The sequence below is a fragment of the Haemaphysalis longicornis genome, unplaced genomic scaffold (genome assembly GCF_048455015.1).
Source record: "Haemaphysalis longicornis isolate Haplotype H1 unplaced genomic scaffold, Haemaphysalis longicornis Haplotype H1 scaffold_2, whole genome shotgun sequence".
Taxonomy (NCBI): Eukaryota; Metazoa; Arthropoda; class Arachnida; order Ixodida; family Ixodidae; genus Haemaphysalis; species Haemaphysalis longicornis.
Window position 1 is genome coordinate 73329848 of NW_027526295.1, and position 20501 is coordinate 73350348.

The following is a 20501-nucleotide window of genomic DNA, read 5'->3' on the forward strand; positions in this document are numbered from 1 at the left end:
TCTTTCTAATTTTGAGTTGGATTTGAGAAAGGGGGAGAGAAAACGTTTATTCAAATATTTTATTAAATATGTTCTGTACTTTTTTTCCTTAATCGGTCAGTGCGCTCAGAAGCAAACGTATCGGAAACGTAGCGTTTAGTTCGAAGACGTCCATTCAGCGTCTCTGGAAGCTTTTCAGGGGTCATACGGCGGCTGCTAACAGACTTCGCCGTTCACGTAATAAGAGTAGGAGCAATCTTGCTGCACTATCCTTAAAAAATTGCAGCAGCTTGCACTAGTGGAAAAGGCTGTAAAATCAGCAGAACTGGCTGGCCCTCTGCTTTCGTGGAGACCCGGCTTTTCCACATCGCATGAATTAGCGAAGTGGCCGTTGAAAATTTTCCATGACTGGCAGGTCCGGATCGTTTTCTCCGCAGGCTTTCACATCTCTTTCAAAGTGGACCTCATTAGCGCGCGCTAGAACCTGCGGTAACTGGCTTCACGAGCTGGGCGTCTGTGCTTACCACTGCATGCACAAACGCACATGAACTGGAGAGGATAATAGCACCCGAAAAATCACGGCACAAACGCAATACTAGAGTAGTTGATTTCATAACGCGTGGGTTCCAGGTTAGATTCCGACCAGGGGAAGCGCCTTGTCTCCTGGTTCGTCTTTTTTTGTTGTTTCACGCGGCAGCGATCATTCTTTTCTTCTGTGCTTAATTTTAGCGTTAGTTCATTACTTTTTTGTTCTTTTTTAATTATTGACAACCTCCAAAACCCAAGTGGGCATTCACCTTCCTGTATAGGGACCGGCCAGCTGGTGTGGTGGCGCAACCACTCGGCGCTCCCCTCGTTAGTGAATGAGCCGGTCCATTCGGCTACGTGCGCAGCCTCTCGTTTTTTGCCGTGTTTGCTTTGGTGCTTTGAATGTTTTGGCTGTTCTGTGAGAGGATATGTGTGGTGCAAGGAAGCCTACACAGGTGTGTAGGGTTCTTAGATGCAATAAGGCTACGTAAACTTGTCGGATGCTTCTAAAGTTAGGTATGGGCTACAATGACGTGAGCGCTTTTTGCAGCGATCTACGCTTGGCTGTAGCCAATCTCAGTACGAATAAAACAAATATTATTATTATTCATTTCATCTTAAATGCGCTAACCGCTACGTAAACTTACTGGACGCTTCTAAGGTTTGGAGTGGACTACATTGACATGATCGCTTTTGGCAGCGCTCTGCGCCTGGCTACACGGGATCTGAGTAGGAATAGAACTATTAATATTAGTATTCACTTTTCTACCACTTTAAATTATCTTCACAAATATCAATGACTACTGTTTACACGCTAGCGGTAACGATGGGATACCTCGATACGTGTGCTTTGAAGAGAATTGCACTTACGTAAGATATCGACTAATGGGTGGCCGTGGAAACGCCACGGCAGTTTACACTTTTTTTTTGTAACCGCGAGCGTTATGCCTCCGCTTTCGGTGAGTTAGAGCAAGGATGTAGCCAGGCGGGGAGTTTGGGAGTTGAAACCACCCCCGATTTTTTTTCTGCTGAGCGCATACGCGAGACTTACTGTTCCTTTCGGCAAAACTGAGCCCTTCCCATAACTCAAAACCCCCTGCGAAAAACATGCCGGCTACGGGCATGAGTGACAGCATGGGATCCTGAGAGCACAAGCGGAACTTCCACGTTTCAAGAGCCAAAGGCATTCAACCACCCAACAGTCCAAGCTACAAAGCATCCCCCCTCGCGTTCCCATTTCACCGCCTTCGTGGAATAAAAGCGGGCTCTGATAGTTAAAAAAATGTGGCAGTGTTAACGGCAGCCTGTGGTTTTTAATGCTTAGTATTCTTTGCCGAGTAGCTTGAAAATCGTGTAATTCCTTGTGAAGAAAGCAAAAACGCGCGACTAGTTGCCTCAATTAGGGGGCATCAGCCCGAGTGCTCCAGCACAGACGCATCTTCAACATTCTAGGAGGAAGTTAGGATTTGGAGAGGAGTGCATGGAGGTGCAAAATAAACAGCCAAATCCAAATCATTTAGCCCCCCATCTAACGATGAGGATGGTTCAACGCGAAGCTTTCTTCGTGCGAAATAGAATGGGAAAGCGTCAAAGTCGAATACGCTGCCGTCAAAAGACCAAACTGCGTGGTGGTCGAATTCCAACCTAAAATAGTCCCAGTTTAAATCCAGAAGGCAATCAAGGAAAGCTACACGAGACAGCTTTGCGATAAACCATCATCGTCGTTAGACGGAGAAGTGCATGATTTTTAGAGCATAGATGGCAGCTTGTAAAACTCGATGGCAGCATTCAGTTGTGAAACTGAGGGCAGGTTTTTGGCACCCTCCTATCGTCCTTCACCTACGCAGGAATTGTTTTCTGAAAAACCATTAACCAAGTAGCCAGCAATCATTGCAAGTCTTGTAAAGCACTGCTTTTCCCCGACAACAGTATCGTTCTACTATACGGTATTTATTCTGTAAACGATTCCCTGATGACTGTAGTTCGCGTATTTCTGTTAAATTAAACACCGATGACTGTAGTAAGCGTATTTGTCTGAAATTAAACACGTTTGTTCCGAAGTTAATAAATTTACGAAGCGTCGTCCATCACAATTTCCGTTTTGGGTTAAATCTTCGAAGGCACCCTCCAACTTTGCCTTTCGCTTGTGCACGACGCGGTTTCGTCACCAACTACCAACGGCCAGCGCCGCATCATTCCTGGATCGGCTGCACACACCAGCTTTTTTGGAGCATTGAGCTTGAATATATTCCACGATACGCGAAACTGCGTGCAGGCAGCAGGCGTAAAAAATTTGCAGGAAGGAACAAACCTGCACTTCCAACTTGACTTCGACGTTGACTCATTGAGCGTCGTCTGCTATTTGTAATTACTGAGTATGGGTTGTAAATCCCACATATGGCGTGCCTCATAAAGGTAGCCTCTACTTTCAAGATTTACCCATCTGAAAGGAGTCCTTGTGGTTATTTACGCTTTACAAACTGCACCGCAGCAGAACGACAAAAAGCACTGCACAACTACGCTGCGCTGACCGCCGCCGGCATTCCACTGACGAGCGGTTTGCCACGGGCGGCGCTGTTTGCTGGAGCGACGGTGGTACCATACAACGGCCGCCCGGTCTCTATAGCCGTGAGGCGGCTGGGGAAGGCGAGATGGAATGGTTTTTGCACGATGTGCGCGCCTAAATTTCTTGTCAGGTTTATTTATTTGTTCCACTTCAAAATAACCAATTTGGCTGTAATACTAGTGAAAATTCCTATCAACCTTTTTTTGTTCTAGGTGTAGCGCACTGCGTGCCAGCACAACATTTTTTCTTTCGAATTAGCTGCACATGTTGTTGCTTTCCGCCGCTGCTAAACCCGTACCCCCGGGCCTATAGCGTGGCCCCGTTGTTAAGTTGCCAATTTTACGGCGTAAAGGTCCCGGGTTTGATTCCCGCGACCTACCAGAGCACATTTTCTTCTTGGGGCGCGCACTCCTATCCCCAGCTGATGGGCTCCTTTTCTCCTCGCCATTTTCTCTCACATTTCTTGGTCTAGCATTTTCTACCCTCTCCACTTCATCGATGATGGTAGTTTTATGGAAAACGCACCACGGCTGAACTAAAAGCTTAAACAGCCCTGCTGTTTAAAAAAATTATTGAGAGACATTGCAGCCTTCATTATGAACAATCCAGAGCGCCAACAAAAATGTGCGAACTGCGCAAAAAATTAAGAAAGCTTTTTCATCGTGCAAACATGTATCCGACTGACTTAAAGCAAGAGCAATTTCTGTCCGTTTCAGCGAATTCACTGCCAGATTTTCAAGTACATATAGCAGAATTTGAAAATCTCAAGTGAAAGCAAAAATTATATTTAAAATATGACCGTGTACGTGGTTTGGTATGTCCGAAAACCGTGAAGGAAGGATCACTTCAGGCAAGGTACGTTGGTGGGTTTATTAAAAGCCATGCTTATGGAAAGAATACATAGCTTCAGACAATCATCGAAGCATGGTAACATGTCTATGGAAATTTAAGCACAAAAAACACACCAGGGCTTACCGTTTTGTGCAGTACGCTAAGGCAACCACCTGGCGACAAATTAAAAAAAATCGCAACGAATTGGTTGTGCAGGGCAAGAGTGGTCACCGCTAAACGTCGGGGTGCATTGCACAGACAATTAGGGTAAACTCGTGGTACACTTACAGCAAGCCGCCCGCCAGGTCCCGTATGAAAAGGTGTCAAAGGAACTTTTTGTTATATGTCCCCTTGTTGTTTATGGTGCGACGAAATAAAAGATGTAAAACTGTTTGCACCCAAAAGAGTTGCAACTGGTTTGCAATCAGGTTGGGTTTGCATCGTTACGCACAGTCAAGTGTGGTGCTGTTCATGTGAGCGAGTTTGTGCATGTGGCCTGCGAGTTGGTCTACCGACCACATGGTGGAGGGCTCAATTCCTGGCCTCATAAGAACTCAAACTTGGGGTTGTTAGTACGTAAATTCAAAAGAAAGCGGCAGCGCAACAAACCAGACGAGAAGTAGACAAACACTTCGGCTTTGTTTGTCGCAAGTGTTTGTCTACTTCTCCTCCAGTGCCGTCTGTTGCGCGATCCATTTTTTCTTGGTCGCGGGAGCCTGTTGACAGATAGACGAGAAAAAAAGCTCCAAACTGGTCCGGTTTTGGTGCAGTGTAAAGAACCCGACACCATTCTTTCACCCCGCTGGTCCTAAATGTTCTCTGTCCCTGTAATGTGGCGTGCCCCGTGGCCTAATTGAAGCTTCAATGCGTCACAATCCAAATCCGAAGTTTCTTTCATTGCCTGAGTAAAACACTGCGTAGTTATTGTTTTTACTTCCCATATTGAACTGGCATTCACAACTGATAGTCTACGCATCGTCGATGTTTCACCACGACACTTATTTTAAACTATGTTGACCGCAGCGACTTTTCTACAAAGACGCTCATGTTTTTAAAGTTGGAATTGCGCGGAACAATTTAGCTGCTCAAATGAGAACTACGCTAGTATAGGTTCTTGTTTGCGGTGCCTGAACGAGATAGCTGGGCTTTCACTCCTGGCGTAGCCAACTGGGAGACGCTTCGGTTCATCTGCCGTGAAATGGCGGCCAGCCCTTTCCTGGACCTGTCCATTCATGTGCTCATCATCCTGAGCACAGTGTTCCTGGCGCTGGACGGCAGCTACGCGAACGCCGATCTCAAAAACCTAATCACCTGGGGAAACATGGTAAGTCTGCTCACGACTGGCGCATAAGGAGCGGTACGGCCACCTGCAACGGTGTTACATCCTTGAGTGGTAACCAGTGTGACGGAAGGCAGACGGCACCAAGAAAACACAGGAACGGCACTGGTCCCTTCGTTTTTTTTTGCCGTCGCCTGCGCTCCGTCACATTGGTTACCACTCAAGACAGCCACCCCAAAAACTAATTTCTTTCTCAGACAGAGTAAGCTGTAGTGCATCGAAAAGAGCAAGATATAAGGACCTAATGGAGAATGCGACTGGTGATTCGAAGATATGTAGCCGCAGAGGCGTCCACATCGCATTTTGTAATGCTATCTTAGCCTCTTGAAGCACTAAAAAAATCTTGCTCTTTGCGAAGCGTTGGTTTTCAGTTTTGTCGATCCCCACCGCTCAAGCTGAATAACTGCAATCCAGAGTTCTGGGTTTAGCAAGCATCAACCGCTTACCCTTGGATCATCACGCAGCGTCCCTGGCCAATTTCCTGTATCTTACCACCCTCCAAACGTTCATCTCTACACGAATGTATACGCGTATTTGATAGGGTCTAAAAGAGGACGAGTAATGTACAAATACTACAAGCGCCACTAGAGCGCATGTACAGGACAGATATTTTTAGTGGCGGTTCTTCATATGCTGAAACTTGCTATTGTCGATCCCTGATCTGGACACGGCGTGTCAGAAGACACATTTAAGCACGTCTTGTTGCATCACCACCGAAACTTGACATTTACTTTCCTACACAACTTAGTAGTTCGGAATTAGAGGCTACGAGTAATTACTAAAGTACCAGTTTTAATGTGAACGCCTTATATCTCTATTTCAGTGAGCTCTTAATGTACAGAGAAGCGTTGTGAGGTCTGCAAAATTGAACCGAACATCTGAGTGTGTACTGATAAAGGGAAAAGGCAGCGCCGGTGGAGGGTAGGCCACTGACGCACGTACAACACGAGCGGCCTTAAGAGGTGAAGGTTCCTACAGGGACGATGAGGTGACTCCTGGATACGGCGGGCCAATGAAATAAGCTTTGCAAGGTGCTGTGGAGTGGGCTCATCAAGTGGTGACAGGCACGGCCGCAAAGTTCAATAGGAATTTCAACAGCGGATCAATAGAATGTCCAACGAAACTTTCGCCTGCATATCGTTGGAGAGTTTTAAGCATACCCCATACTTTCTGTTTGCAAAGATTGTACGTGTTCTCTGAATAATCACTAGCGCTAGAAATTGACTCAGGAGTCTGCAACCCTGGCTGCGCGCAGGCTGCGAGCGTGGCGTTCTCGATCGAGATGGCCATCAAGCTGACGGCCCGAGGCTGGTCGTTCTTTCGCAAGACGTTCTGGGTGCTCGACCTCGGCGCTGTGCTGTGCAGCATCACTTCGGACCTGCTCGTGCTGTTCCGCTACGAAGTGGGCGTGCGCATGCGCTTTCTCCGCCTGGTAAGGAACTGGCGGGCTGGCTGATGTCGTTTAGAAAAAAAAGCGGCGGAATTGCGGGAACCAGGTTGTCGCCGCGGTTTCTTGCAACCGGCCATTTTACCCAGAAACGAGAGCGAGTCAAGCGCTCTAATACGCTCCCGTTCATCCCCAGCGCACGACCAAGAAAAACGCTATCCGAAGCAGCAGAAGGTTGATGTGGCGAATTCGTGCAAGATCCGCATACTAAAATTAACCCAATTACAGGACAGAAGAGCACAAGTCCAGCCGCCCGGTTCTAACTTCCGAATAAATTTTATTTCAAGAAGCAGATTTTATGCACTAAAATCCAACTGTACCATAGTAGCTTTCAGATTGACGCATCGAAAAGGGTATCTCCTTGTCGGCAAGTGTCACTGGCTTCTTTTGATTCTCGCGACAACGGCACGCCCTAGACGACGACCACGCCCTCCGTGTCGCGGATCAATACAAAAGTATCACCGATGAACCATTAACATCTGGATGCGTAAACGTACATGAGCAACAGCAGTTCAGGTGTGACATGCATCTATGAGGATTTTTGAGGAGCATAAGCCACTGGAGCGCTTGTATACCGGTCGTTTACAGCTCAGATGCAGGCCAACATGCCTACGCGTCAAGCTGGTGTTACCAGGGCCTGAATGTTTAAACCTCACCTTTATTTCAACAAAACACCGCCAATTGTTTATTTTGCAAAGTAGAGGACACATTACGTATCCCACTCTCTGCGAATCCTGTTACATACGCAGCTTCTATTTATAGCAACAGTGCAGCCTATAGCTTCTTTCTGCAGCAAGAAAACGGTCCCTTTTTATCAGACACGGGTGTTTGCAAGGGTGCTATTCCGGCCTGTTCTGCATGGCATAGATACCGTATTTACTCGCGTAATCAGCGCACTTTTTTTTTCCCGGAAAACGGAAGACAAGTTGGGGGTGCGTTTATTATGCGGGGTAATTTCAAAAAAAATATTCAGGAGTGACGAAAGAAGGCCACCGCAAAACAAAACAAAGGCCACCACAAAACAACCTACCTTTCGTAGTAAATATAAGCGTACACAATTGGCAAACACACAGCATTTTTATTGAACTGCACTCGTTCTCGTTTGTCAAGGCTTCACTTCGTCAATTCCGAAATTCGTCAATTCTGAGCACGGTTCCCATGCTCAACTGCGTGCTCCACAACCTTTAACTTAAAACTGGCCGTCTAACCGACATTTCGGCCCATCTCCGACTGAAAAGTGAAAGGCGAGCGGAAAAGCAAGCAAGTAAAAACGCTATCACGACAAAAAGTTGGGCTAGACGCTCAGTGGATTCAGCCGACTGAGTGTTGTGATTGACTGTCCCAAGACACTGCGCCAGAGTGTTTGTTCGCTTTTACTTCGAGAGAGGGCTCCAGGTTGCATGAGCGATCATCATCAGCGGGAGCGAGTAAAGTGAGAAAGCTGCAGTACGACAATTTGTTGGACTGCAGGGTTGATAAGTTGGGTGTGCATTTTTTTACGCGGTGAAAAAAAGAAACCTAATTTCGATGACTAAAATTCGGGGTGCGTTCATTATTCGAGTGTGTTCATTACGCGAGTAAATACGGTATTCACCTCGAATGTTCAAGCAGAGGAGTGTAGCATGCGAAAAAAATACTAATTAGAGCCACGCAAAAAAAAGACGGCTTTGTGCCAAAGCATCGTAACAGCAGTTTGACAGCGTGGTTGTCGATTGGTTTGTTTTTTAACAATATAAAAAAGATAACCCTGCAGTTCGCGGAAAAGCCTTATGACCAGAAATGACACCGTCGCTTGTTATACCATTGTGCTATAAGCACTGTCGAAAGATAACACAAAGACGCAAAATATTCTCTGTCTTGTACATGATTTATCAACAGCTGAAGTTAGCGCAGATTTCCTCCATTCAGCTCGTTTTTTTTTTCGCGTGAAAAATATTATGGGAAGGGATGTAAAATAATAATTAACTCGCTAAAATTATTACATGCCGCATTCGATTGCGTCTTAGGGCATGTCCTGATATCCACTGTCCATCGCGTTGACCTCTTGGATTTTGGAACCGAACAAACGCTGTATTTTTAACTGCTGCATTTAAAGCGGCTAAGGCGCAGCGCAATGAGGTAAAAGCAATTCGCAGGTGCACTTTGACTATGTTCTAGGTGTTGGATGCTGGAAGTACTCCGCTGAAGGAAGCCTAAGCTTTCGATAGCGCCTTCTTGGGGTTTGTTCATTGACACGTGTGTGTCGTGACGTCACCCCACCTCGTGACGACCAAGCTTTGCGTTCCTCTGAAAGTCGACCATCGCGAAATTGTGAGAACATTTCTACCTGCAGTACCTTGACATCGTGTGCTTCTTATCCGTGTGCTCCCCTTGAAGCTGTGATCGAGAGTACCTTTAAATCACTGGATGACACCACACGCGGTGTAATCATGGGCAAACTTTAGAAAAATAACGTTGCAAGGGGTCATGAGGTTTTAGCGAAGCGTGTAAGCTCTTTGCTGTCCGAGGCAGTTCTGTTCGGTGCGGGAAGGCTCAAGGCATACCGACACTCGATGTAAAGTTTGTTCGTTGTTCGAATTGCGGCTGTCAAAAACAGTGTATGCCAATGCAGAGCATACCGGCCCTCGTTACGGGTACACTGACGGAGAGATTGCGTTGGGAACGCACCTCCGAATGCTTTCACCGTAAACGAATGACGCTCATGACAGAAAGCATGTGCGCGCCAAGTGTCCTAGCCGTTACAAAAACATATTTAAAATAAATAAATTATATGGCCGAAGAACTGCGCAAGAAGCAACTAAAGCGATATTCTTGAAACCCCTTAAAATGACAAGGTCCCTAGTAGGCTAAGCTTCCTGAGAATTTTTGGTATAATAGGTAGTAAATAGTACTACCGTTTTTCATTTAACCTATTAGAGCGTTTGACGAATTCAGCCGTATGCTCAGCTTATTCAGCAATCGATGTTTAAAATACAGCTGACTTATTAGAGTAAGCCCGATTTGGTTGTGTTGAATTAGCGCTTTCTTGCCCTCCTGTGCGACCAGTTTGAAAGTAACTAAACGTACTTCTAGCAATGAACAGCCGTTAATGTGAAGTAGGTGCCGATCCTGAAGGTCATATATCGTTGCCGCTGTAGGTAGGGCGACTAAAAATACAAAATGTTGTCATTTCTTTGCACAATAAGTGTCGGCACTGCATCATACACTTGTGACTGAAGCGGCGAAAATGCCAAATTCACGACAAGGATGAGCATTGCACGCATATTTGATGACGAAAGGGGCCTGATGAGGTCGGTTTGCTGTTGACCTTTCTTACGTGCTCGCAGTTCAGGCTGGTGTACGTGGCCCGCACGTGGGACACGATGATGTACCTGCTTAACGTGCTGCTGTCTCTGCTGGAGCCCCTGTTCCACCTGCTCCTCGTCATCTTGCTCGTGGTCGTGGCCTTCGCGCTGGCGGCTGAGAACATCTTCGAGGCAGACGAGGACTCCGCTTCGCAGTCCAGGTGAGACTTCATCCACGCTGCTTCTGTCGCTCGGGGGCCTGATGTAAATATACGTCACGTGGACATTACCTGTTTATGCGGTGCAGTCACTAAGTATTTAGGATTTATGACTACATAATAAAAGTTGTATATACGACAAAGTTCCAATATTTACCCTAATGAATACACATCATGTTTTGCAGATCCTACACAATCGCAAGGAGTTGGAGTGATTTAGTAGTATCACATCACAGCCGAGGTGTAGTTTCTATGCGCATCAAAAATTGCAAACCAAAATGTGAATAAGCAATGGCGGCTCGGAGGTTGTTTTATTTTCAAAGCTGAGTGCAGCACTTCTCCTAATATAGTACAATGTAGCCTGTTCCGGAAGGTTACAGACACATTCTGATGTATGTGTGGTTGCTACGACTTCATCATGAGCTGCCGTTTTGTCACTACCAATAAAGCAATACACACACACTGAGCAATTATTCATCGTGTTCTTATAGCTATTCGTCTACAGACTCAGGCAATGCGGCCTTCCGCCATGAGACATTTACCGTCACTACTGAGGGGACGACCTCACCAAGCGAAGCGCTGGCTGCGCGCAGAGCATAGGCGTGATCGGCGTATTCTTAGGAAGACCGGAGCAGGCTACCTGTCGAGTATTATCAGTTCACGCATACGGCTCGCGTCGCGTTTCACCATAAAGAAATCATTGCTTGATTGTACACTCTTAGCCAAAAAGGACTAACGGGGCATCGGCGTTAGTCCTTTTGGGGACTAAAATGTGTTGCCACTAGCATTAGTCCTTTTTGGGAGTAACGGCAAGGGTACCAACTGATAGTCCATCTACAATTAGTCCCTTGATGGTTTCAAAGTTGGTCCACCATAAGGACTAACTGTTGGTCTCTTGCAGATCAACTGTTAGTGTCCCCTGTTAGTCCACTGGAGACCAACTGTTGGTCATCGGAGTGTCAATCGTCAATCTTTCCGATTACTGCCCCTAGACCAATTGATGCTTTTAAGACTAAATGTTCATTCCTGCAAATGCTCTCCTCTAAATTACCCGTGCATACTAAAAGACGATGTGTTGGCTCGTGCAAATACTCCATGGGGAGTGACTGTCTTTCCATTAGACCGACACTTCAGAAAGCAGGAGTATACAGACCAGAAACAGTATTTTTTGGCCACTTAAAATATTCACGACAAAGAAAATGTCACTTTCAAGCTTTTATTTCAACACTGTGTAAGCAATATACACAACACAAGTAAACCGTACTCCAGTCTGTATTTCAGAGTCTCTATTTCGAAGGCCTGTTTGGCACACTTTGTCAAGGCGATGCGCCCAGTATTTGGATATTCCGGGTATACATGGCTGCTGTCCTTGGCGCAAACTTGCTCCACTTGCACGAGGTACTTGTCCGTTGAGAGGAGACAACTATCCTCCGTGCCGCTGTTGGCAAGGGGCGCATGTCGTCACGCTCCTACAAGAATGAAATTGGGCAAGAAAACAAGTGTTATTTGTGGTAGGATAACATTCGTGGTAGGACGCAAAAATAACAAAAACACAGTTTCCAGCAGCCCTAACAAGCATCCGTAAATATATCCTAAACAGCAAAAAGATAAAAGAAAAATCAACGCTTTATGTAGTCCAGCCAAACGTGGCCTGTGAAGTGCACTGAGTACAAGACTACGGATTAATTAAGACCATGGCCACGGTCGTTAACATGCGAAACTGAGGCATTGTTGTTTTTCCTACTCCAGCAGAAAAGACGCCACTCAAACCAGCAACAGATCCTGGGGACTCATGCTCCCTAACTGAACGCATTGAACCACTGTATCAGGACAACAGAAAATGTAGAGATTGCTCATTATTCCCGTAAAAATTCGCTTTATGCTCAGAGGCTTACGTAGCACAAAACAAGGGCCCCTTCCCTCCCTTTCACGAGGCATGTAAGGAAAGAGACGCTTCCTGTCAGCACCAGCTCTAAACCAAATGGTTTGACTGCAATCAAAAATAAAAAAACAAGAAATATTTAGTTATTTGAACAAAAACCTGCTTTCCTGCGCTTATGGTGCAGGTTTGTAGAACAAGGTCATTATTGATTTTTGGCTGTGGTGTCGGTGTCGAAGAATGCGTTTTTATCTAAAAAATGTAATAAGTGCCAAATTTTCTCAATGTTTAACAAATAGCCTAGGGCGAAACAATCAAAAGGGCGTCCCCTCAGCTTGCTATGGGGAGTGGCTATGGCTGTACGTTTTTATATCCTCTTTGCGGACAGTTCACAGTGAGTTCGTACGTGCACACAAAAAAGGCTTTCAAAGGAAAGGGGTAAAAATGTTTGAGGCTGACCACGCTGCCAGCGCAAGGCTACCAGTCAGGAAGCAACGAAAATGACAAAAAGTGAAGGAAGCTATCAGCCACTGTAGATTAGTCACGCGAGCGGTCGCCTGCTACTGTGAAGTTCATGTGAAAGGCGCCGGTGACGGGTGGGTGCGGGAAGGACTGCAGGACGAGAATGTTTCGTGCACGAGTTCTTCGAAAGCCAAACAATCATTGGGGGGCGCCTTACTGCCAGTTTAGTTTCACCGTGGCGGCGACTAGGAGGACTGGAACTGGAAAAGGGGCCATAAGATAACACTGTATTCTGAACAGAAAAAGCTCGCCGGGAGGTGCAGAAAGATACTACGGTTCTGTTGCGGGCTTTTATTAGGGTGGTCAGACCACGCCTTCGAGGAAAACTTCATTTTGCCATTCTGCTGTGGTCCGGCAGATTACAAGTTTTGGTTCCGCAAAATATGGAGAAAAATGCCGTATTCAGCCAATCTACATTCGATTTTAACCGTTATTTTCTAGTTTTATTCTGGACGTAGTTGCGGTTACGAAGGTGCAACTATTTTTGCCCTAGTCAGCCTCAGAGTGTACGCGTCCCTTGCAGATCCGGCGTTTTGCCAGACTTGTTTTAATTTTTCTGCTTAAGATATCACGTTTTCATTTGAACTTTAATATTTCTGCGAGTAATTCTTGTACCCTAACCGCACTATGTTGTTATTTTAGTGTTCATGTGTTTGCCTAAAAAGTGAGAGCCCTTCAAGAGTCTCGACCACGTGTTAACCACGCTTTATGACATTTCTGGCTATAAATTAATTTAAACTGCAATTTCAAAAGAAAAATTCCCCGCATTTCCCCGAGGGGAAGAATGCGAAAGTGCGAATGCACGAGTTGAATTTGCGCGGGTCGGTAATGTTCGCGAAAGAGCGATCACACACACACACACAACTACAAAGAAAGAAAGATGCATTTATTCACAGACACCTATTTGTGTTGTCGTTGTACTTGATTGCTAGAGCGGATCTCAGCTTTGAAATTTCGTGTCAGTACTCCTTTAAGCGGGTGCATTAGCCCTTCTCACGCCAGATTCCTGGCCAATCCCCCACGTGGGTACGTGACATGTCAGCGGCCAGGCAGCGCGCGCCCATCTCCCCCCGTTGCCAAGGAAGACGAGGAGCACGCGCACCCGCAGCTGTTGCTATGCGGACGGCGGCGGACGCTTCAGGCTCGCTTAAGAAGTGCATTCGCACTTAAAAAAGTTAGTGGTTAGGTTCCTTTTTGTACGCTGCTCCTGCTGGGGCGGTTATGTATGCGGTTGGGCCGCTCGTTTGAAGAAAAATTGCGTTTTTACTATTTTAAGGTTAAGTAAAAAATTAGGTAAATATTGACCGAAACAAATAAAAATTAGGTCGTTGTCAGCAGTAACGCACAGCGAATGGACTGGCGTTGGTTTTAAAAACAACTGACACTCTGACGCTGAGGTACATGCTCACAAAAAAAAAAAAAACGAATGGGGAAAAGCCCCCGCCGCCGCAACTGACCTTTCGCATGTCCGTCCCCGCTGGCCGCCGAACAAGTAGAAACAAGTCGGAGGGCCGCCGCCAGGGGGAGCAACAGCAACGTTGCGGGGGCAAAGGGTGCTGTTAGTCTTTCCCTTCGTCCCATTCGCGTCGAGGGTACAACATTTGGCCCCTTAATTTTTCACATGGCCCTAATCTTGGCGCGTTTGGTCTCTAGGGGACTAAATGTTCTTCGCGAGGCATAAATGCTGTGGTTCGTCTTATTTTCTCCCATTTTGGCTAAGAGTTTAACATACCGACAGAGGAGCAAAGAACTGAATAGGGAAGGGCCGTATGTTTGGGGCATAAAAGGGGTCAGAACAACAGAAAGTTGGGCTAGTTGGTAGGTGTTCATCTTGGTGGAAACAAAAGCGCTCAAAAAACAGGGACGAAGGAAGAAAACAGGGACGAAGGAAGACGTGCTGTCTACGTCTTCCTTCGTCCCTCTTTTTTGAGCGCTTTTGTTTCCACCAAGATGAGCATAAAAGGGTTTCCCGCCAGTCTCCGCTTTTAGAGGGCCACACAAATGGTTTTAGTTGAGTGTATATCCTCCCGCTCTATTGAAAGCCAGTGTAATATATAGCGGGCTAACGACAGGGACTTTCCAAATGAACTGGCGCAAGTAATTGTTTTGCAACTCATCTTTTTTAAATTGCAATGATGCCGGTATGGGATGTTTAAACGTAACACTACTCTTCGTATGCACATCACGTGAAATAAAAATCTCGCTTCTACCTGAAAGTTTTATAACGGTTGTACTTTTGTTCTCCGTTGTTGCAAGCAATCCTTTCGCGACGCATCCGACGTCTAGCCGGAAGGTGTTTTTCGGAGCGTGTGCTTTCTCCAACTTACTTGCTAAAATAGTAAAGATGGCTGTCGTCATATCAAAAGCAGTAAGTAAAATCCCCATGCTCTGTTTTACTTCTAGCGTTTTGTGTATTCGTTCAGCAGGCCCCTCATTCTTTATTTAATGAAGCTGCTTTAACTACTAGGGCCACTTTTCTGGCATATAAAGCATAACAAGGGTTCCCTGCAGCCGTCTGCTCTTGACAAGCTGGACTCCCTCTCACCCTGAGTTGTCCGAACAGTGCTGGCCGCTATCCCCACGAAGAGGGAGTTTTTCTACTTTACAGCGTGTTAATATATTGGAGCATGTATGACTGATACTGTACGAATCGTAGAGTTCGATGCGTTTGAAGTGGGGCTAATTGGTATTCCGAACTCGCCGCGCAGCCTACAATCCATTTTCGAGTCCGTCTGCAGGTTCTAGTGACGTCCAAAAATAGAGAGGGGACGAAAAGTCAAAAGCAAAACAGAAATGTTAGTCCTCACCCGTAAAATCGTCAATTTTAAAAGTTATAAAGCGAAAGAGGAATGTTAGTCCGCACCCGTAAAATCGTTAATTTTTGTGGGAGATGAAAAAGTTGGAGTGACAGCTTAGTAAAGCACTTCTCGGGGCTAGTTGGTTCATTTAAGACTTTGGTTAGATTAATGCGCTACTTAGGCTTACGATGCACAGACGGAGACGAAGAAACACACAACACGAATGGGAAAGCGCAACCTAGCAACTGTTTATTCTTTGGAACTCCTCCTACGGCTGCACAAAAAAAGAGAACAAACAAAAAAGGGAGCGACGGGGTAAGGGGGGCAGATAAGACGAAAAAAGAAGCAGCAATGCACAGCAATTTTAACTCTGAAGTATTCAAGTGGAATGCGCTACGGCCTAATCTTCAGAATCCTCTGCGCGCGCACATTTGCAGGGGCAAAGGTGCGTCGTTTAAAACAGCGTTTCGCAAGAACCTAAATACGAGGATGGCGTGCTCACACATTCTGCGAATGCGCCTAATACGCAGAGGCTGCTCCAGGCTGCTTGAGGCTTGATCCAGGCTGCTTGCTGTACTACTCAGTGAGTCTGTAACATGCGACTGTCCAGGGAAAAGAAAGGAAGAGCGACGTGCTTTATAAATCCCCTACCTTACTGATAATAGAACTTCATCAGCCACACCTTTATCTGATGGAGGGGAAGACATTGCGGATAGTTATCTTCTTCGTGTACGCGACATCGCTTGTACAATGCGTTTAGTGCTGGAATAGGCAAAATCCGGGCTATTTGGTTTGGTATGTCTCGAGGGCGATCCCGGAGAGGACAGGAATCAAAACCCCCCAAAAAGGGAAAGAAGAACAGAGAAACGCCAAATTAAACACCGCGCCGAAACACCGAGGCATCATGGTCAAGTATGGTAGCGCATTGGTCAGCCAACCAGAGAACACCGCGCAGGAGACCTGTGGCGTGACGATCATAATGCCGCGAACCATGCATTGGGCTTGTTTGTTGTTTTGTTTCTACTGCCCGGCCGCGCCCGGCTGTATTATCTGTATCCCAAGCAAAGCGCGTGTTCCATTCTTTATTTTTATGGCGCACGGGTTATCTCATTCGGATACCGAGAGCGTTTCGCCCTAACGGCACTAGCCTAGAATAATCTTGTTTGATTTACAATGCTCTGGATGTAAATCGACGGTTCGAGAAACACTCGCACCGAAAGATAAAAGCCTGCCGTGCATACGCCGCGGTATTCGATTCACCAACACCAGCCTGCGCACGTCTCTTTGTTGACTGCTGTTTCGCCGCCTGTGTATTCTTTGAGTGGTTCGGGGAGCACAAGTTCGCTTCAATAAGCTTGTTTTACCCGAAGACAACTGCGTCGTCTGTGGACAATATATGGACACGAAAAGGCAAAAAGGCAAGGAGCCGATAAGAGTGCGCCGCGGTCAAGCCCAGAGGGGTTAAAATCCGGCCGCACAATGAGAAGGGAGAGGCAAGAAACCAGGAGGCGGTAGAAGCACGTGAGCCGTTGAAGAGTTTGACAAAACACACACTTCCTGCACACTTTAAACACTAACGCAAAGCACTCCCGAAATCAATTGCCCACCTTCGACAATTAAAAAACCTCGAATTAAATATCCCAAAATACACTTCAAAGCAAAGTCCTACCACACAATTATACACAAGTTTCAAAGTTCAAAGCAATCCATACAATAAAGTTAAACACAATTAGTCCAAATACACTCATTACATCCAGCCATAGTTATTCTCTTTGTACCACAAGTCCCTAGTTGTCGTACGACTGCGTCCCTAATGGACTGGCCTACCCCGCTCTTGTCGGCGCTGACATGTCGCACCCTTGGGTGGCCGCGACCTTGTGGTAGCCGTCTTCGTCTTGCTTCGATGCCGGCGTTCGATGATCTCGGTTGTCGTTGGACAGCGTGGGCTCCGCGTGTCCTGGTAGCCGCTGCTGCTGGAGGTGCCAGGTAGGCTCGGCACGAACGTAGCCTTTCGGCGCCGTCGAAACCAAGATCGACGGAGCGTAGACGTTGGCCGCAAGTGCCCGACCCCGCCGCTGGGGCCACGAATACACCGGTTCGTGGTGCGTCTAGAATGCCGCAGCCGAAGCGAAGTCGACCCGCTCCTGCCCAGGCTTGGTAGGCATAGCCATTGGCATGGACACGTCTCCCTAGCTTGTTCCTTGAAGCTCACGTGCTCCGACCGCATCTCAGTTTCTTGCCTCTCCCTTCTCTTTGTGCGCCCGGCTTTTAACCCCTCTGGGCTTTATCGCGGTCCAGTCTGATAGGCTCTTGTCTTTTCATGTCCATGTATGGTCGTCACGCCACTGATCTTCTGCGCGGCGTTTTCTGATTGGCTGAACAGTGCGCTACCATACTAAAACCATGATGCCTCAGTGTTTAGGCGTGGCGTTCGCTCATTGGTGCGCTCCTGGCGCGCCGTTGAAATTTCCGTTTCTTTATTCTTTTTTCCCTTTTTGGGAGGATTTGATGTCTGCCCTCTCCGGGATTTTTCCTTGACACATGACATGGTTCACAAATCACATGGTAGACTGGTCAGCCTACACAAAGTTACACTGGCAATAAAAATACGACGACCCACACCTTTGTGTGTCCTGACATTTTTGTTGTCGACGTAACAATTACTGTTATTCCTAATTGCTTTTTGATAGTCTCATCAAACATGAGCTGGCTTCCCTGCTTCTTAGCTATCTTTAGATCCCGTGATTGGTTCTCGCAAGGATTTGACATCTCTCCAATGAATTCATATTTCGCGCTCACCCGATGTTGTGCAGATGGCACGCCCGCGACTTCCCGCACAGCGCGCTGCTCATGGTGCGGCTCTTCTGCGGCGACATCTTCGAGCCGCTAGTCGAGTGCTTCCACGGGGGCCATGGCCGGCTGCGCTGCGTAGCCTTCTACAGCGTCGTCTTCTTCGTGGGCAACTACGTTCTGCTCAACGTGTTCCTCGCCTTCCTGCTCAGCCACTTCAACGTGGACAGGATCGTCGTCAGGGTAATTATGGCTTGCCCTATAGAAGTGGACAGACTGCACATACAAATTGTAGTGTATTCAGGCAAATGGGCTATGTAAAGAAAGACAGAGTTCTGCAAGAGCATACAAGGAACGCACATTTACAGAATTGTTCGTAGCTCCTTCGTGCATAACGAGGTGGCCCCGCGGATGAATAGGGGGCCCTGCCGCAATTAATCTGGCATTTGAAGGGTAAATTCATTGTTCCTCTGCTTGTGTCGATACAGCAGTGGTCTTTCTCACCACGTGCAGTCATGCTCACGAAATTCGTGTGCGGCAGCCCTTACTCGACCACAAGAACCTAACTGTGCCATCTGCCGAGCACTCCACTGAACACCAAAGCTAGCACGTTTTGCGCGCGTGTTACAACGGGGACCTGTAATACCGAGAGACATAGCCAGGAGGTGCAAGGTGGAACTGATACTAACAATAACAGCTGGAAACCTACAAAAACTAGTCCAGATAAGGTGGTGGGTAACGGGGTGTAGGATTGGTACCAATTTCGGTATCCCCAAACAATTAAAGAGGTGTATCAGAGAATGACCAACTTTACACGCTAGTAGTGAGATTGTGCGCTTCCGATTGTTACCGTTCGAGATAACAGCAGGGCTTCGAGACTCCGGCCAACGAGAAAGCAGAATCTGCCCGTTATTGTACCTAAACCTTCTAATCGGAGTAGGCATAATTCAGGCACACAGCAACATGTTTCTAGAACATTATTTAAAAGCCTATTGGTTTCTATATGGAACCGGGTGGTGTGTGTTGATACTCACCATTTTTCCCAGTGAACATTTCTACTTCAGCTATACGAAATAGGAGTAGCTGAAGAGGGGGTCAGAGGACCGCTCATGGGGTGCTTCGTACAACCTATGTGGCTGTTCTGGACAGCGATGATTCGACAGTCATTAGATTATACGGCTTCATCAAAAAAAATTACTCCCACCTCCCTTCGCGGGAACCCCTGTGTAGATGCGACGCATAGGGGGTTCCGTTGTTGTTTCCGTTAGGTTGATTCTCCCATCGCGTGAAACGTGCCGTGAACCCTCTGCCGCGGCTATGACGCAACGTGGCGCGGCTATGACGCAACACAATCCAACACACTCCACTTTAATCCAATCCAATCCAATCCAATCCAAGCCAATCCAATCGAATCCAATCCAATGCTCCTCGTGAGAGAGTGTTCGCTATCGGAGAGGAGAGGGGGTGAGCGGCGGAGAGCGCAGCTCGCGCGGCGAGGAGAATGGGGGAGGGGTGTGGACGGACAACGACAACGCCGTATGGAGGGACAAGGTGAGTGAATGCGATGCCGTCGCATCTAAAACACGAATTAATGAAATCACCCTCAGATATTTTTTGAAACCACAGATTGCTAGGTTGTTACATTTCACTTTTATTCATTACTACCCCCGGGGTAAAATGCGACTCTGCGCGAAGAGGACTTATGTGCACCCCATTTGTCCTACTCAGTGCCGTCGAGAGGTGTTTCAATTTGAATGATTTTAAATAGCAGAACGCTACCTCCCAGCCATTGATATTTTGCGTTATTATAACATTTTAAGCGTTTACCTGCCCAGAAAATGGTTGGAGTTTCTACAATTGCGGTACCCTAAAGGCGATTTATAATGTTGAAAAATCGATAGAAAGTACGAAAACTGTGATATAGCACGGTGAGCTTTTCTCAGGATGATTTTCTATTCCCACATGTAGAAGAAAAACAAGCGTTCAAGCTGCTAACCGTTTCGTCTTGGTGGAAACAAAAGCGCTCAAAAAACAGGGACGAAGGAAGACGTAGACAGCACGGCGCTTCGTTTTTGTTTCGTGTACGAAGGCCAGATTTCCAACGGAAATAAGTGGTGGTCGTTGAAATCAGTGGCGCTTCCTCGGTGCAACCGGCATAGAATCCTTCCTAGAACATCCTCTCCATCAACTTTCCCGGACATTATATTGAAGGTTCATGAGACCGGTCAGTAGTCAACATTTTGCAATCAACTCCGGAAAACCAACACGCGGGCATGTTTCTATCAGTTAAATCAAGAAACTCATGCACCTAGAACGAATG

General features: G+C 46.8%; 1 protein-coding gene across 1 annotated transcript in view; it reads left to right on the forward strand.

The window, feature by feature from the left end:
• The first annotated feature begins 5102 nt into the window (after positions 1-5102).
• Positions 5103-20501, forward strand: part of LOC144168069 (sodium channel protein type 4 subunit alpha B-like) — a 54131-nt gene continuing 38732 nt past the window's right edge. The window contains exons 1-4 of the mRNA XM_077697153.1: positions 5103-5228; positions 6499-6675; positions 10017-10195; positions 18205-18424. Coding sequence (XP_077553279.1) covers positions 5103-5228; positions 6499-6675; positions 10017-10195; positions 18205-18424 — 702 coding nt within the window. The remainder of the gene's footprint in view (positions 5229-6498; positions 6676-10016; positions 10196-18204; positions 18425-20501) is intronic.